Here is a 16326-nt window from a genome sequence, read left to right as displayed (position 1 = left end):
GGAATTGCGCCGCCTCGCTGCCCCGCCGGCAGCCGGAGCGAGCAGAGCAGCGTCGCGTTGGTGGCGGATGGCGGGCGACCGGGTCGCGGATCGACAGGCGCCTCGTCGCCAGGTTCGCCGCCTCTCGGCCCGCGGCCGCCGCCCTCCGCCAGCATCAGAGCGAGGACGGTGCCCGCCGCGTCGATGACGGGCGTCTGCGGCAGCAACAGCGCTGCGGGCGGGCCGAAGCGCGCGGGGCGGGGAGGAGGGAGGAGGCGCCCCCTCCCGTCCCACGTGAAGAGGAGGAGCCGCGCGCCGGTCGGCCGTGTCCCGCATACGAGCGCGAGCATCGCCGTGGGAGTGCCGAGCGGCGGCAAACAGCCTTGGAGAGGGGCGGCGCCTCCAAACATCGATCCGAGCCCGTGTTGCGCCTCGACGGCGCCGGAGGCTCCCGAGAGCGACCAGAGGCTCTGGCGGCTGCTGTTGGCTCCCGCGCTCCGCCGGGCGGACGAGACGACGACGAGGCGCTCCGCCCCTCCGCCCGCCGCCCCTCCCGCTAACGGCGGCGGCGCTGCGACGAGCAGCGACGGCGAGGCTGCGAGCATCGAATCGCCACCGCCACCGCCACCGCCACCGCCACCGGCGGCGGCGGCGCCATCGGCGTCGGCATCGGCGTCGGCATCGGCGGCGTCGGCATCGAGGGTGAGTGCGAGTGCGCGAGGCCGCTGCACAGGGAGCTCCTCCTCCCAGAGGCGCGAGCCGTTCGCGGCGAACCGACTCGCGACGAGGCGAGACGCGTCGAGCAGGGAGAGGGAAGCGGCGCCACCGCCCGGCCACGGCACAAGGGCGAGCGGGACGCACGCGGCGGCGCTGCAGAGGGGCGCGTTCCAGGCGAGGGCACCCGACGCGGCCCCCAGCCGCCAGAGCGAGGCGGTGGAGGCGGCGGAGGCGGAGGCGGCATCGCTCGGCACGGTAGCGATGTAAACCGAGTCTCCTCCCGCCTCCCCAGCGAGCAGCAGCGGACAGCTCGCATTTTCGCCGGGCTCGGCAGGCGGCGCCCAACGCCACAGCGGGGCGCCGTTAGTGGCGAGGGCAGTCAGTTCGTTGGTGGTGCCGGCGTGGCCTCCTCGCGCACCGAGTGCAAAGAGGATGCGCGAGACGAGCAGCGGTGTGACGGCGGCGCGACGTGAGGTGCCGTTGACCACGCACTCGCCCGGCGCGAGGGAGAATTTCCACACCGACTGTTTGAGCTCTGCGCGTGTGCCGCCTTGCGCCGAGAGTTGGAGCGCGGCGTGAGTGCGAGCGACCGCCGCACGGCCGCCGCCGGTGTCGATGATACTAGCGAGAGCGAGCAGAGGCGCGTGAAGAGTTGCGTTCCTTTCCACCGCGGGATGATCGGGCGCTAAGGTCGACCAGGATGACATCGCACGAGCGCCTCTACTACGGTCGGGCCGAAAGAGATGCCAGCGAAAACAAAAAGAATTCCCCCTGTCCACTGTCCGGCCCAGGCCTTCTCCATGGACGACGAGGACCTGCCTGGCGTGATCCGCGAGCGCAAGAAGATCTCGGTCGACGACGTATCGGACGACTCGGACGATGGCAACTGCCAGGCGTACCTCTACTCGGGATCGCAGCGCAAGCGGCTTCTCGAGGAGCAGCGCAAAAAGGCGGATGAGCAGCGAGCGCAGCGGGCGGAGGCGGCGGCCACGGCGAAGCGGCGCGCGCGCGAGTCGGCATCCGGCGGCCCGAGCGCCGTCGCCGCCGGCAGCGCCGCGGGCAGTCCCGGCGCGGCCGACGAGGCCGCCGCGGAGCACGCGGAGCCGCTCGACGCCGCCGACGCGGCGCTGCTGGAGCGGCGACGGCAGCAGCAGGAGGAGCTGACGCGCATGCAGGCGGAGCTGACGCGCGCCTCGGACGACGACGACGACGACCTCGGCGGACCCTCCTCGAGCGGAACGCCCAGCGGCGGCGGCGGCGGCGTGAGGGAGGGCGGGAGGGAGGGGGGCGGGGCGAGCCTCTCGCGGATGATCTGGCTGAGGGTGGTTGCGGAGGGCGTCGAGGACGAGGGCGGGCGGCGCCTCTCCCTCGTGCGAGACGAGCCGCTCTCTGTCGCGCTGCCCGAGATCGCAAAGCGGCGCGGCTGCCCCTAGATGCGCACGCTCGGACCCCGGCGAAAGGCGGCACACGCCGCTGGCACACACGCCGCCGCTTGGCTGTACGGCCCACACAGCCTGGGACCCTCGGCCGCGTCGCTGGCGGCGCCGTCGAGCACTGCCCCGGACCGCCCTCTCACCTCTTGCCTTCCCCGGCTGCGCAGGCTGGGCCTGCGCCCGGAGCGCACCTCGCTCGAGGCGAGCGGCGGGCGGGCGCTCAACTCGCAGTGGACGCCGCGGCAGGCCGGCCTGAGCGACGACGACACCCTGCTCGCCATCGAGGTTGCGGCCGCCCCGGAGCCAAGGCTGCGCTTGAAGCTCGCCGCCGCCGCGAAGGGCTCCGTCGAGGCGCGAGATGCCGCCGAGATGTAGCAGCGATGCAGCCGAGATGCCGCCGAGATTGAGCGCCGGGCTGCGCCCTCGCTCCGCGACTCTGCCCTTCACCTCTGCCGGCCAGGCGTCCCTCGCCGTGCCGCTCTCCACGCCGCTCCGCCAGCTGACCGAGCAGTGGAAGGCGAAGCAGCCGGCCGGCGTCGTGCCCGCGAAGGGTGAGAGACGAGCCGAGCCCCCCCCCCCCCCACACACACACCACCACCACCACCACCACCACCACCACCCACCCCAAGCGGCCGGCGCAGGCAAGCTGGGCCTCTCGTTCGACGGCGAGAAGCTCGACCTGGCGGCGACCGTGGGGGAGATGGCGAAGAAGTTCGACCTCGAGGACGACGACATGCTCGACGTGCTGCTGTGAGCACGATTTGCGGCGTCTGTGTAGCCGTTCGGGGCAATGCAGGTGTTCAAAAAGAAAATCGACACGCAAGTCTCTCTGCCGAGCTCAAAGCTCAGCGAGCGATCAGCTGCCCTAGCCTCCGCCCGCTTACCCTTCGCTTTTCGCGTTCGCATGAGCTCGCTCGCTCCGCTGCTCAGCCTCGCCCTTCTCCTCCCGGCCGGAGCCCTCTTGGTATCAGCGCCGGCGGCGCGCAGCGCTGGAGCTGCGGCGGGGCAGCGCAGCGGCAGCCGGCCACTCATGCAGACCATCGAGGAGGCTGCTTCCGCCGCCCAGCCGGTGCTATGGTCCCCCGACAAGGTGGCCGACATCCGCATCGAGGGCGGCAAGACGCTCAAGACCTTTAAGATGCCGGCGCGAGCTCTGGCCGCAAACGGCGCAAGGCTTGTGCTGCTCCACACCTCGGGACCTCGGGAGGTTGCCTGTGGTAGGCGCACGCGGAGCGCGTGCAGTACATGCTCAAGTCTCCCAACGGTCGGCCGATCAAGGCCAAGGTGGAGCTGTGGATCGGACCCAACCGGCGAGCGGTTCCCCACCCCACGGCCGCCGCGGCAGCAGCGCGCGGCGGCGGCAGCGGCGGCTCATTTTTTTTTCGCCTCGTGCACTATCGCCATCTGCGGAGGCGCACCGCACGGCACCTAGCGAGTGGCATGTCCCCTCCACGCCCACGCCCGCAGGTGCGTGCACGAGTTCATCTACGATTGCATGGACGGGCTCGCCTTCCCCATCAAGGCGAGACGCCGCCGAGATGCGGCCGAGAGAGGCGGCCGAGAGGCGGCCGAGACGCAGCCGAGCTCACGCGCCAGCACCTCCCTCCCGCGCCATCCCGGTCCCCGTCCCTCGCACTCGGCGCCTGCTCGGGCGGCCCTCGCCGCACGCCGTCTCTGGCCGGTCTCTCGCCCCTCCTCGCGTCGCCGCTCCCCCCCCCTCCTCTCCGCGTCCCAACGACCCCAGGCCCCAGCCTCAACCCCTCCCCTCCCCACCCCTCTCCTGCAGGCGACGCTGCAGTTCAAGAAGCTGAGCCCCGTGCTCAAGGTCTCGACCAACGGCGCCTACGAGTTCCCTCTCGAGTGCGGCGTCTTCGTGCCCTCGCCCGACGAGTCCAAGACCATCGGCCAGATCACCGAAAACATGTTTTACACGGCGCCGATGAAGGACCGCGTGCAGGGCGGGATGAACTACGGCAAGGGCTCCTCGGGCGGCGCGATCCGCGACTTCGACATCGACCCCACCTGGGACAAGACACAGATCATGGTCTGGTCCAAGGATGCGGGCAAGAAGTCCTTCAAGACTAACATCGAGATCCTGCAGGGGCCTAACAACCAGAAGCAGCACCTCAACCTCCGCTGCGGCGGCTCGACGCAGCCGTACCATGCCGTCATCAACACGCCCGGCGCCGGGTGGAAAATCCGATGCAACTCCAAAAAGTTCCTCGAGGACGGCCTTTTCGAGATTGCAGTCGCGCCGTACGGGGAGGTTGGCGACGGCTCCTCTCCCGGGGTGCTCCTCGGCTCCGGCGGCTTCTAGTCCGGCGCCTTGCCGCGCGGCGGCGGGCTCGCAGCGGGCGGCGGCGAGCGCGGCGCTCGGGTGGCGCGGCGGGACGGCGGGACGGCGACCCCCTCGGGGGCTATGGGCTTGCGCAGAGACTCTGGTCCACGCGTGACGCCTGTAGTAGAGCCGTACTACACGCGTGTTCCACGCCATCGCCACGGCGCACCCTGCGCTCCCCCTCCCGAGTCTCGCGCTTAATAAGTAAAATATATACCGCCGTCCATGATCTGTGTGCGGTGAATTCGTGAAATCTCCACGTGCGCCCGCGGCCCAAAGCCCATACGATAATAAGCATATATAAACTGGCACGCTGCACGGCGCTGTGGCTGAGGCTGTGTGCGGTTTCTCTTCGGGTTTTTATTCACACCGTGATCTGTCTGAGATACCAAAAAAGTATTACCGCGCGCCTGCGCGCGCACCGCGGCGTGCGTACGTTGGAGTGGCCGGAGGCCGGTGCGGCGTGCCGCGTGGCGCCGGCGTGCGCGCGCAGGCCGCTCCCGCAGGTTCGAGCAGGTGACGTCGCCCAGGTGCACAGCTGCGGGCGCGCCCATCCCCGCCCCCACCCCCCGGCCCCCCGCCGCACTCTGAGAGTCCCACTCTCTCTCAGTCACTCACGAGTCGGACTCCTCGAGCACCACGACGGCCGCTGCCTTGAGGGCGACCGCTGCGACCTGCGCCTCGGAGGCGTCGATTGGCGGCTCTGCGGCCGACGAGAGCCCGGCACTCGGCGCCCACAGCGCGGGTGTGATGCCGAGGTCGGCGGACAGGGCGGCGAGCTCTGCAGGCAAGCCTACGGTGGGCAGGTCTCCGCCTCTTCGCGAGCGAGTGCCGTCGGTGTCGGTGCCTCGAGAGGGCGCACTGGGGAGGGTGGCCACTCCGTGCGGCATCGAGACGTGCGAGGAGGGGAAGAGGCCTCGGCACCTGCGCGGTGAAGGGGCGAGGGGGCGAGGGGTGAGAGGGGCGAGGGGCGAAAGCGGTGAGAGGGGGCGGCGATCGAGGGAGGGGCGAGGGGCCGGAACCGGGGGGGGGGGGGGAGAGGGGGTTCACCCGTCCGAAGACCTCTTGCCCAGCATCCAGCCGCCGCCGACGTCGCTCGCCTCGGAGATGGCCTGCGCTCGGCGCGGCGCTGCTTAAACGAGGGCTTGGGGGCGGGGGGCGGGGGGGCGGGGGGGAGGGGGAGGGGCGGGGGCTTCGCCTCGTGTGGCGTGAGGGAGAGCTCGCGCGAGTTATGGGCGGTGAAGGGGAAGGACGCCACGCCGGCGCCCGGGCCGGTGTGGCCCGCCGCCGCGCCGTACGCCCCGTGCGGCGCGTCACGAACGCCCGATCCGCACTGCGGCGGCCCTCTCGGCACGTCTGGCGGCGGGCGGCGGCCGGAGCGCAAGTCATCGAGCAGTGCCTCGCGCACCAAAGCCTGCGGGTTTAGGGGAGGGCGGGCGGTGGCGAAGGGAGACGGGAGGGGCGGTGGCGCGGGGGGCGGGCTCGGCGGGCAGGCGATGGGGTGCGGGGGGAAGGGAGAGGGCCGGTAGGATGGAGCGGCGGTGGGGCGGGGCAAGCACGCTGGCGCACCCCTGCCGTGAGGCTTCGCGAGGACATGCATGCGGCTGTGGCGGAGGCGGGGGCGGCGGTGGCCGCCGCGGCGGCGCAAGAGCCATAGCTCGTGCCCAAGCTTCGGCCGCCGCCGTTGCCGTATCCGTATCCTCCACCTCTCCTCCCGCTGCTCCCGCCGCTGCCGGCGCCGTATCTGCCGTTACACCCGCAGACACCACGAGCGCCGCTGCCGCCGCTGCCGCCGCTGGCAGAGCCTCCTCGGCTCCCACACCCCTCTCCGCTCTGTCCAGAGGGCGTGAAGACGAAGGCGTTTGGATTCAGCGGCGTGGCCGGTGGCAGCGGCGCGGCGGGCTGCATCAGCGGGCGCTGCGACGGGTACAGCGCGCCGCAGATTGCAATCTCCCAGCGACGGCGCGCGTCCGCGTCCGAGAAGCGCAGCTCGAGCCTCGCCTAGTCCGAGGTGGAGGGTCCGATCTGACCTGCCCCTCCTCGCTCGATCGCCGACTCGGACCGAGGCGCCTCCCTCGCCTGCGGCGCCTCCCTCGCCTGGCCCAGGCCCGCGTCGGGCGGCGGCGCGCCGCTGCGGCACACTAGCCCGGGGAGCTTGGTGGGCGGAAGGTGGAGGTGGAGGGAGAGCAGCAGCGGCGCAGTCGCCTCGCCAGCGCCTCGCGTCGCGGGGGTCGCCTCCGAGGCTGCGGCGAGGGCGGTGCCGGAGAAGGAGGAGGAGGCGCCCGCGCAGCAGGAGGTGGCGGCGAGCGCGCCCGGCGCGGGCGGCACGACGAGAGACGCGACGCGGCGGAGGGGGAGGACGGCGATCCGGACCTTGGGGAGGAGGAGGGCGGAGGCCGTGAGCGCCGGCGGTGGCGGAGGTGGAGTCGGGCGGGGAGGCGGCGCAGGGGCGAGGGTAGGCGGCAGAGCGAGTGGGGAGAGCGGTGTGTGTGTGTGTGTGTGTGTGTGTGTGTGTGTGTGTGTGTGTGTGTGTGTGTGTGTGTGTGTGTGTGTGTGTGTGTGTGTGTGTGTGTGTGTGTGTGTGTGTGTGTGTGTGTGTGTGTGTGTGTGTGTGTGTGCGCGCGCGAGGTGTTTGCGCGGAGGAGGGTGTGTGAGGAGTGACGAGAGCGGCGCGGAGGACAACTCGCCGTCTTGGAGGAGTCCGCATGGAAGGCCAGGCTGTTGACGGAGAGGGAGAGCCACGCGCGCCGCCAAGCCGCGTCGTCGCGGCGCGGGGTGGGCGCGGCCTCCTCCTCCGCCTCGAGCAGCTCCGCCTCCACCACCCTCACCCATCCAGCCAGCGGAGAGACCAGCTCCACCCGCGTAGGAGGCGAGAAAGTGCCTGCCCTCGCCTTGGGCTTGGCGCCGCGTGAGGCAGCTTGGCCGGCACCGCGTCGAGAGGAGGCGGTGGAACTGCCCTGGCTCGGTGAGGCGCCTCCCTGGACCGCCGGGTGCGACAGGAGCATGTCGGGTCCGCCGTTGTCCGAGCGCATTGCACCGACAATCGACCCGGCGGCCATTGAGCCATAGTAGCCCGCTGGAACTGCTGGCCGCTCTTCCTTCCGGCCGCCGGGGGGGCGTCGCCGCCCAGGCATGTTTATCTCGGTTGTCGGTGCCCAGGCTTGCTGCTAATCACGGCAGCGGCGACAGATCACTGCCGCACACCGCGCTGCGGCTGAAATGAAGAAAGCCAGGCCGGGGAGTAGGAGGCGGAAAACAACAAGAAACCACGACTATCGATTTGGGCTCGGCAGCTTGTCAGCCCTCAGCCGAAGCTGGGGCCGGTCCCGTAGCCGAGAGAGCCCGCGCCGATCGGAGTTCGACGCGGTCGGGGGGGCCTGCGGAGAGGCCAGCGAGGTGGCGATCGCTGTATGTACTTCATGGCGCCCTCAAAAGTCACAAAGTGGGGCTGGCTGACTCGCCAGAGGTCGATACTCTGGACGACCCATAGGAGATGCCACGAATGCCTGAAGGAGAGGGAGGCGAGGCCAGAGGCAGGCTCAGCTGCTTTCGGGTGATCTCGCTTTGGTGGCTGAAGGACCCGATGGTCCTGTCACATTCGCGTTCCGAGTCGTGGGGGTAGAAGAATTCGAGGTAGAATCGAGTCAACACTTCCTTGTAGCACAGCGGACCGCCAGGCTCGCCGGCAGCAACCGCAGGGAGGCAGCATATGAGGCACCAGTCTTCTGGAGAGCTCAACAGCTGCGGCCGCGATGGCAGAGTCGGCCGCGGTTCGAGCGAGCAGCTTTTGGCTGCGGGATTGAATCGCGGAAGGCTCATGCCCTCGCTGAGCGACGCGGGTCGCGCGGCGCGCGCGTGTGCGAAATGCGACAACAGACGACAGACGACAGACGCCTGAGCGCCGAACGACTGAACGACCGTCGCCGCAATCGCCACCGCCGCCATCTTGACGAGCAGCGCGAGCGCGCTCGTCTCGGCGGCCAGCCGTCGCGGGCCGGGCCGAGCCCGGCCTCGACCGGCCGCGCCGCCGCAGCACAGGCCGGGACCGGGAGGCCCGAGCAAATAAATAAATAAATAAAACGCACACCTCTACTGTGAGAATGGGTAAAAAGGAACAGGTCCCCGCCCTTGCGATCTTTGTGCAGGGTTCTTTGTGGGTGTGGTCGGCGGCTAGCCGGGGTCGTCCTCCCGATGGGGGACTAGCACTAGCCGTCTTCCACATGGTCCCTCGGGTGGGGTCCCTGGACCCTGCTGCTCCCGCTAAGCATAAGGAGCAGCCCGGTTCTTGTGTTAGCTTGTACCTTGTTTCTTCTTTCTTGACTTCGTACACCTCGAGCTCGTCCTCGACAGCGGTGTGCTCGGGCCTCGGCCGAAAGTGGGCGTACATCGCGCGTCCCGAGGCCTTTCAAAAGATGGCCCGCCGGCCACTCTTCAGCTCCACAAAACTGCAACATCAGGATACAGGAATCCGAGAAGAGACAGTGTCGTGACCGGACGGCGAAGGCGGACGGGCACGGGCCGCGGACATAAAACTGGGGAGTGGGGACAGCGGCGACGAAAACGCGCGACCCGGGGCGATACCGCTCATCACTTTCCCTGAACCAATCGCTTGGCATACTCGACGTCCTTCTTTAACGAAGCGAGCGCCCCCTCCGTGCTCATCGCCTCGCGGCCTCGAAGACCAGGTGCCTAGGAAAAAGGGAACTTCGCGCTCAAGTATCGGCCCCAACTGACAGGTTTGGAGAGGTGCTGGGTGTGTGTGGAGGAGAGGGGGAGTGCGGTGAGGGTAATAGCGTCATCACCTCGGATGAGACGGCGCCGCTCGCGAACCGCCACTCGTCGCCGCGCCGCACGAAGCGGGTCCGCTCGTAGGTGACCACCGCGGGCGCAGCCGAGTTCTTGGTGGCGAGGTGGAACTCGTTGTCCATCCAAACCTCGCCGCCGTCCTCGCCTGGCTCCTCCTCTCCCACACCGAGACTCGAAAGAGCAAAGTCGAAATTGTCAAACATCGACGTCTTGTGGAGCTTCTTGGCCCATTTGATGCGGTCCTTCATGTGGTCCGGGTTCGACTGGTCCGTGCTCTCCATTATGTAGAGCGGCAGCCGGTAGGCAAAGGCGCTCCAGCGGGCCTGCAGGCATCTCGTCGCTGTTTCGGCTCGTGCCTCTCCGGCGTGATACGGCCGGCAGCAATTGGCGTACGCAACGCCCGAGCCACACGCGCAGGGCTTGTCAAAGTCCTTGGGAAGGCGGTTTCCGAAGCCACGGACGACCTCCTCCAGCGTCGGAGGGGCCTTCTTTGGCGCTCCGAAGCCAGCCATCTCTGCCGGCGGCTTTGCGCAGCGGCAGCCGCGGGCTGCGCCGCGGCTGAGCGGGAGCGCGCCGCGGCTCGGCGGGAGCACCACGCTGCCGGGCGCGAGCGCCACGGCTAGGGTCACAACGAGCAGCATATTAGCTGTCGGGTGTACGTGAGTCCAACGGTCTATGCAATAGCTGGGGGCGGGCTGGCTGCGGCGAAGCGTGGGGGTGGTTTTCTCAGAACAGACCTCGCCCGCTATTCACAGCACACTCTCGCCGGCGGCTCGAGCATGCGCAGCGAAAAGCACGTATGGTCTGCGCACCCGAGAAAAGAAAAAAAATCAAAGTCCAAGGCAGGGATGGGAGGACGGCACGCCGCGACAGGGATTTTAAGGAGAGGAGTGTGGTGCTAGCCGCCGCCCACCCTCGGGCGTCTACCACTTCCTATGTCTCAAAAGAGAAAAAAAAACATCTGACCAACTACGGCGGCCGCCATCGTCTCTCACTCTCTCGAGCGGACATCGTGGCGGCTTCGCACTCCGCAGCCGACATCGCAGCCGCGCCCGCCGGTGTGGGAGAGGAGGAGCCACCAGCCACGAGCCGGCACCGACGCGGCGGCCGAGCCGCTGCCGGAGGTCCTCGAGTGGGTTCTGACCCGGCTCGCCGACCAGCCCGCCGTCCTGGCTCGGGCGCGAGCGCTCGCGCGCCAGCAGATGGCGCCGCACGAGGCGGCGATGGGCTCGGCGGCGCCCTCCGAGGCGATCGCGTATGGCCTGCTCACGCCGGGCGAGGCCGGCGTCGCGAGCGTTGACGAGCGCCTCGCGGCTTGCGCCTCGAGGCACCTGCTGCTCGAGCTCGGCCAGGCCTGCTCGATGCTGCGGCGCGAGGCGGACGCCGTGCGCATCTTTCGCGCGCTCTCTCACGCCTTTGCAGCGGGCGGGGCGTCGCGAGCCGCGGCCGCCGCCGAGCACCCCGTCCTCGCCGACGACGCGCGGGCTCGCCTCTTCGAGCGGGAGGTGTACACGCACTGGGGCGCGGCCGCGGCGCGGCTCGGAGGGCGCGCCGAGGAGCGGCGAGTCTACCAGCTGGCGATGGAGCGCGGGCTGTGGCGGTCTACACTGCAGCGGCCGCTGGAGCACTACGCGCGCTCGCTGACGGCGCGTCCCTTCTGGGAGGCGTCCGAGCTCCCCGAGGCTGCGGCGCTGCAGCGCGCCTTCCCCGCCATCCTCGCCGAGTGCAACGCGCTGCTCGCGCGGCGCGGCGGTGCGTTTGCGCCGTACCGGTCGAGGGTGGTGGCGGCCGGCGGCGCGTGGTCCGACGTGCAGCTCTTCGGCGGGTGCCGTGCGGACGCGGAGCACTGCGCCGCCTGCCCGCGCACCGCCGCGGCCATCGCGGCGCAGCCGCGCCTCAACAGCGTCGTGCACGGCTCGCACTTCTTCTCGCGGCTGGCGGCGGGGACGCACCTCGAGGCGCACTGCGGCCCGTCCAACTACCGGCTGCGCTGCCACCTGGGCCTGGTGGTCCCGGCCGGCGCGCGCATCCGCGTGGGCGAGGAGGTGCGCGAGTGGCGCGCGGGCGAGTGCCTCGTCTTCGACGACTCGTACGAGCACGAGGCGCGGCGCGCTCCCTCCCGCCCCGCCCCCGTGCCCGTGCACGCGCCTCCTCGCCCCTGCCCCTCCGACACCCTTTAGCAGGCAGCGGCGAGCGGGCGACCCCCGCCCCTCGGCAGGTGTGGCACAGCGGTGACACCGACCGCGTCGTCCTCATCTGCGACTTGTGGCACCCGGAGGTCGACCTCGAGAAGCACGTCCGCCCGTCCCTCGCGCCGGCGCAGCGCGAGGCGCTCGCCGCGGCGGAGGCAGGCCGCCACCTCCCCGTGCAGCGGCGGGTGTACTCCACGGGCGCCTCGGTAGTGCGGCGAGGCGACTGAGCCGCTTTCCTTCTTGCATGCAAAACCAAAAGAATTCCGAGATACGACACACACACGACAGCCCACACGGGCCACAGGCACACAGCGGCGCGCCGGCGGGGGCGGTGTGCGCGTCTCGCCGGCCCCCGATCCAGCCTCCACGCTGGCTCCACGCCGACGCTGTTCTCCGGCGTCCGGGCGCTCAAAGAGTCTCCCAAGCACACCCACTTTGCGCATGTGTCAACCCCTGAAGCGGACGCAAGAGCAAAACGCGCGCGTTCAGGTCCCGTCCATGGTCCATGCAGGAGGCCACGATGATCTCGGCAGCAGCAAGCTGGCGCTAAGCGTCAAACACACACCCAGGAGCACGCCCAGCAAGCAGGGCACGATGCAGCTCGCGAAGCCACGCCTTCGAGACGACGGCTCTGACGGCGAGACGCTGGCCGCGGCGGCCGCCGCATACGCGTCTGATGCCGCCGCCTCTGCGGCCGCCGCCCTCTCGAGCCGCTCGCGCTCGGCCAAGCGCTCCACAATCTCTGTCTTCGCCTCTGCGGGCACCACGGTCGCCGCGGCGCGAGCAGCCGCCTGGCCGTGTTCCGGGCCGGCAGCCATGAGCGCCCGCAGCGTCTTGGTCAGCTCCGCTTGGAGCGAGGTGACCTTGCGCCTCGCCTGCGCCAGCTCGGCCAGCGCCGCGTCGCGCTCGCGGCGAAGGCGGCTTTGGCTGCCGCCGTCGGGTGCGGCCTCCGGTTCGTGGAGCCTACCGAATGATCTCATCGTGTCGACCTTTCCTTATGGCGGTACGGCGCCGTTCACAGCCTTGTTATTGAGAAGAAAATACGCCTTATGGCGCTGTGCGCTGGTCTGTGAGAGGTTCACAGACCTTGTTATTGAGAAGGAAATACCTCGTATGGCGCTGCGCGCTGGTCTATGAGGTTGAGGTGCGAGCCCTGGAGGCCCTGGGAATGGCGAATGGGGGGAGACTACCCAGTACCCACAGGCCTTGAACATTGCGCTCAGCGTATGGACCACTTGTTCGATGTCCCGCGTTCACAGCCTTGAAGAAGAGAGAACTGTGTGTGCCACATTTCTTGTAGATGTGTATATGTGTCTGAAGATGTGTTTGGTATTGCTAAATCTCTCTCTCTCTGTCTCTCTCTAAAGAACACAACCCGGGCCCCAACGAGTTGTCACCGAGAGCTATGACACAGAAATCGAGAGCGGGCAAGGGAGCGTCCGCCGTGGCGATGTCGTTCACAATCACAAAGCTATCTCTCCTACCCCGCAGTGATCTGTGATCTGGGAGGGTCCGCCCGCATTTACCACCTGTGCTGGCGGCGAGGACGCGAATCCACGACCATTGATTTGCGGCCATTGGCAACGGCCAGACCGCTCGCGCTTATATAATAAAAGGCTGATCGGCTAGGGACGAGCGGTCTACCATCGTTACTGGGCTGACTGGCAAAAAGAGGAGTGGTCACATATCCGGATGAGGCGCAGCGTGTGAGGCAGAGCACACACACTCATGAACTACTGTATATACGGCGTCCCACACAGGAGGGGGGGGGATATCTCGGCGTCTCTGCTGAGAGCTCGAAGGGGGGACAAGAGCTCCGGCAGCTCCGCGGCGTGAAACGCAACGCCGTTGGCGTTGCCGCCACTCTTCATGCAGTGCACGACGCAAGGCCGAAATCCTCAACGGAACCTGAAAATGGTGATGCTTTACGCACACGTTGGATCCTCGACGACGGCGATTTGGAGACCCCCACTACTGGCCGAGAGGACATTGAGGGTAAGCGTAGAACTCCGAACAGTGGGGTTTGTGCATCCGGAGCCGGTCGTGTGTACCCTAAGACCTCTCCGAACAGTGGGGTTTGTGCATCCGGAGCCGGTCCCACCAGTGTACCCTGAGAACTGCCGTTAGTTGGCGAAGTGTCCGCACGGAGGACCATTGTTGTAGTGGGCCACTCCACCGCTGTTTTCAGGCCAGCCTGATGAAGTGCTGCAATGGCAGTCAACATCCCCATCTTGGCCCGCAATCGAATCGATCATATCGCCTACCTTGACCCGGTAGCAGTGGCTCAAATAACTTGGGCTGTAAATCGTTTTGCCCACAATTCGGCCAGCATCGTCGCGGATGATGGGTTTGTGCACTCCTCGCGGCAGTCCTCGGACAGGCGCCGCTGGCCACGGCAGCTGCTTCCACTCCCCCTGCCCCGCCGCCAACGTCCACGGCCGAGGCCTCGGCGGCCGCGGCCGGGACGCCAGCGAGATGCGACGACACCTTGGCGGGGGCCGCGTCGAAGCGGGAGAAAGCGAACCGCGTCTCTAAGGCCTACTGTCTGAATTCGCGGAGCGAAGAAAATTTTATACGGAATACGTCCATTTTTGGAGCTTGGAATACGGCGTATTCCATGGAATACGTGGAATACGGGTGGAATACGGGTGGAATACAGGCCTCTGGGAGGTCATTTGGAATACGTGGAAAACGTATTCAGACAGTAGGCTCTAAGGCCGAGGCGACCTCGTAGCTACAGGTTTGTCTGCCTCTCCGTCGACGCGCAACACGCCCTCATTGGCGTCCCACACAAGGGGGACACATGGCGTCTCTGCTGAGAGGTGGAGCTCCGGAAGGGCAGAAAGAAAGACATATGGCGTCCCACAGCACATCGGGCCGAGGGGGTACCAGAGCTGAGGGGAACTAGGCAACCTCGGCTTTGGAGCTGCAGGCGTTCCCCTCACGATCCGCCTACCTTTGCTACGCTTTGTTGATCGCCTTGTGCGCCCCGCCCGCCCCTGCCCCGCGCCCCGTGCCGCGGCCCCGCCCCGCCCGCGCACGCGCGCTGCGGCCGCCGTCGCCCCGCCCGCGAGAAGCTCTCACCCCGCACCTCTCCGCCCCGTCCGGCGCCCGCAGAAAGTGCCAACATGCCAGCTACTCTTGAGTCGATTGAGGCCGAGATCGCCACCCTGTGCGCGCCGCCGCCCTGCCCCGCCCGCCCCCCGCGCACGCCCCGCCGCGCGCCACCCGGTCGCTGCCCCTCCACACCCTTCCCGACCTCCGCCGGCACTCTGCGCGCTCAGGCACGAGACGCTCGAGTCGCAGGGCCTCAACTCGCGCGGCGTCACCGACATCTTTGGCCGCAAGTTCTCGCTCCCCGTCGACGACGAGCACAAAGCCAAAAAACTCGGCCTGACCCAGATCTTTTGCAACTTCTCCAACCCGCACATGCGCGCCTTCCACACCTCGTGGTGCGCGCGCGCCCCGCGCCCAAAACCCTGCTCGCCCACACGCCCCAACGCCCCAACGCCCCAACGCCCCAACGCCCCACGCCCCACGCGCCGCACGCGCCGCGCGCGCCACACGGCGTGCCGCACGCGCCGACCCCCCCCCGCCCCGCCCCGCCCCCTCCGGCTCCCTGCACACTCCCGCCGCCGCCGCCGCCCGCAGGTTTGGCTTCTTCTCCTCCTTCTTCTCGACCTTCGCCGCGGCGGCGCTCATCGCCTACATCGGCCCCGACCTCAATCTCACCGCCGAGGACAAGGGCAACGCCGGCATCGCCGCCGTCGCCGGCACCATCTTCTTCCGCCTCGCCATGGGCTACATCTGCGACAAGGTTGGTGCGCGGCGCGGCCTCGGCACCCTCCTCCTCCTCGTCACCCCGCCCATCATCTGCTTCATCATCCCGGGCGTGATCGTCAACGCCGGCGGATTCATCGCCGCCCGTTGTGTCATCGGCTGGGGCCTCGCCACCTTCGTCGCCTGCCAGACCTGGTGCTCGCAGCAATTCTCCAAGAGCGTCGTCGGCATGGCCAACGCGACTGCGGCCGGCTGGGGCAACCTCGGCGGCGGCGTCACCAACCTGACGATGCCGTACATCTTCCTCATCATGATGTCCTTCGCCAACGACGACGTCAACAAAGCGTGGCGCCTCTGCTACATCGTGCGCCCCCCCCCCCCGGCCCGCACCCCCTCTCTCCCTTTCGCGCCGCCGATGAGGGCTCAGCCGCAGCGCTGCACCGTCTGCAGGTGCCGCTCGTCCTCCACGTGGTCGGCGCGGCCGCCGTCTTCACCGCGCGCGACCTGCCCGACGGCAACTACGCCGAGCTCGAGAAGTCGGGCGCCAAGCAGAAGACCGACTCCAAGGTGGTCCTCGTCACCGGCGTCACCAACATCAACGCCTGGCTCCTCACGCTCACGTACGGCTTCTGCTTCGGCGTCGAGCTCACGATGAACAACGTGGCCGCCGGATTCTTCTACAACTACCAGGGCGTCACCCCGCAGCTCGCCGGCATCGCCGCCTCCATGTTCGGCCTCATGAATATCTTCGCGCGGTGCGCGCCCCCCACCCCCCCCGCCGCGAGCCTTCTTGCTAAAGCCCCGCCGCCCCCACAGGTCGCTCGGCGGCCTCCTTTCCGACTTCTGCAACGCCCGCTTCGGCATGCGCGGCCGCCTCTGGTCGTGCTGGATCATCCAGACCATCGAGGGCGTCATGTGCTGCATCCTCGGCTCCGTCACCGCCGACATGTCCGCCCCGTACCCGTCGACCGGACCCAAGTACCCCGCCTTCGTGGAGATTCCCAAGGACGAGTGGCGCGTCGCCCTCAACACCTCGTGGGGCTGGACCCCGCTCGTTGGCAACGGGTGAACCCACCCCCAC

The 16326-nt window shown here is 68.6% G+C and overlaps 7 protein-coding genes across 7 annotated transcripts in view; 4 read left to right on the top strand and 3 right to left on the bottom strand.

Annotated features, from left to right (window-relative positions):
- Positions 1-1865: 1865 nt before the first annotated feature.
- On the top strand, positions 1866-2883 carry EMIHUDRAFT_223867 (hypothetical protein; the record flags this gene model as incomplete). The annotated part of the gene is made up of 4 exons (XM_005791389.1): positions 1866-2087; positions 2331-2414; positions 2590-2680; positions 2771-2883. 4 exons carry the CDS (start codon positions 1866-1868, stop codon positions 2881-2883), a joined length of 510 nt encoding a protein of 169 aa, XP_005791446.1.
- A 95-nt stretch (positions 2884-2978) lies between these two features.
- Positions 2979-4773, top strand: EMIHUDRAFT_439938 (hypothetical protein). The gene is made up of 4 exons (XM_005791388.1): positions 2979-3273; positions 3351-3439; positions 3597-3651; positions 3916-4773. The coding sequence occupies exons 1-4, from the start codon at positions 3034-3036 to the stop codon at positions 4444-4446; spliced, it is 915 nt and encodes a 304-aa protein (XP_005791445.1). The 5' UTR covers positions 2979-3033; the 3' UTR covers positions 4447-4773.
- Positions 4774-8059: 3286 nt separating this feature from the next.
- On the bottom strand, positions 8060-8475 carry EMIHUDRAFT_361448 (hypothetical protein; the record flags this gene model as incomplete). Its single annotated transcript, XM_005791387.1, has 3 exons — positions 8060-8121; positions 8161-8293; positions 8353-8475. Coding segments are annotated over 3 exons (318 nt in total), but the record flags the coding sequence as incomplete, so codon positions are not given.
- A 398-nt stretch (positions 8476-8873) lies between these two features.
- Positions 8874-9987, bottom strand: EMIHUDRAFT_454508 (hypothetical protein). Its single transcript, XM_005791386.1, has 2 exons — positions 9270-9987; positions 8874-9156 (listed from the first exon to the last, which is right to left on the bottom strand). The coding sequence occupies exons 1-2, from the start codon at positions 9912-9914 to the stop codon at positions 9055-9057; spliced, it is 747 nt and encodes a 248-aa protein (XP_005791443.1). The 5' UTR covers positions 9915-9987; the 3' UTR covers positions 8874-9054.
- A 280-nt stretch (positions 9988-10267) lies between these two features.
- EMIHUDRAFT_454507 (hypothetical protein) lies at positions 10268-11692 on the top strand (the record flags this gene model as incomplete). The annotated part of the gene is made up of 3 exons (XM_005791385.1): positions 10268-10778; positions 10848-11411; positions 11492-11692. Exons 1-3 carry the CDS (start codon positions 10476-10478, stop codon positions 11690-11692), a joined length of 1068 nt encoding a protein of 355 aa, XP_005791442.1. The 5' UTR covers positions 10268-10475.
- A 258-nt stretch (positions 11693-11950) lies between these two features.
- On the bottom strand, positions 11951-12445 carry EMIHUDRAFT_223861 (hypothetical protein; the record flags this gene model as incomplete). Its single annotated transcript, XM_005791384.1, has 1 exon — positions 11951-12445. The coding sequence occupies one exon, from the start codon at positions 12443-12445 to the stop codon at positions 11951-11953; it is 495 nt and encodes a 164-aa protein (XP_005791441.1).
- A 2137-nt stretch (positions 12446-14582) lies between these two features.
- Positions 14583-16326, top strand: part of NRT1 (putative nitrate transporter) — a gene marked incomplete at its 3' end in the record, with an annotated part of 2352 nt that continues 608 nt past the window's right edge. The window contains exons 1-5 of the mRNA XM_005791383.1: positions 14583-14637; positions 14750-14917; positions 15117-15609; positions 15696-16000; positions 16062-16299. Of these exons, the coding sequence (XP_005791440.1) occupies positions 14594-14637; positions 14750-14917; positions 15117-15609; positions 15696-16000; positions 16062-16299 (1248 nt within the window). The remainder of the gene's footprint in view (positions 14638-14749; positions 14918-15116; positions 15610-15695; positions 16001-16061; positions 16300-16326) is intronic.

This window comes from Emiliania huxleyi, assembly GCF_000372725.1.
Source record: "Emiliania huxleyi CCMP1516 unplaced genomic scaffold EMIHUscaffold_113, whole genome shotgun sequence".
NCBI classification, from domain to species: Eukaryota; Haptophyta; order Isochrysidales; family Noelaerhabdaceae; genus Emiliania; species Emiliania huxleyi.
This window is presented reverse-complemented; position numbering and strand designations above follow the sequence as displayed.

What these genes read in the sequence shown, in the direction of transcription:
- EMIHUDRAFT_439938 (XM_005791388.1), top strand. Translation starts at nt 3,034, where the DNA reads ATGAGCTCGCTCGCTCCGCTGCTCAGCCTCGCCCTTCTCCTCCCGGCC. An exon ending in TCAAGACCTTTAAGATGCCG is followed by an intron (nt 3,274 to 3,350) that starts GCGCGAGCTCTG and finishes TGCCTGTGGTAG; the next exon opens with GCGCACGCGGAGCGCGTGCA. An exon ending in GGCTCGCCTTCCCCATCAAG is followed by an intron (nt 3,652 to 3,915) that starts GCGAGACGCCGC and finishes CCTCTCCTGCAG; the next exon opens with GCGACGCTGCAGTTCAAGAA.
- EMIHUDRAFT_454508 (XM_005791386.1), bottom strand. Translation starts at nt 9,914, where the DNA reads ATGCTGCTCGTTGTGACCCTAGCCGTGGCGCTCGCGCCCGGCAGCGTG. An exon ending in GCGGCGCCGTCTCATCCGAG is followed by an intron (nt 9,157 to 9,269) that starts GTGATGACGCTA and finishes CCTTTTTCCTAG; the next exon opens with GCACCTGGTCTTCGAGGCCG.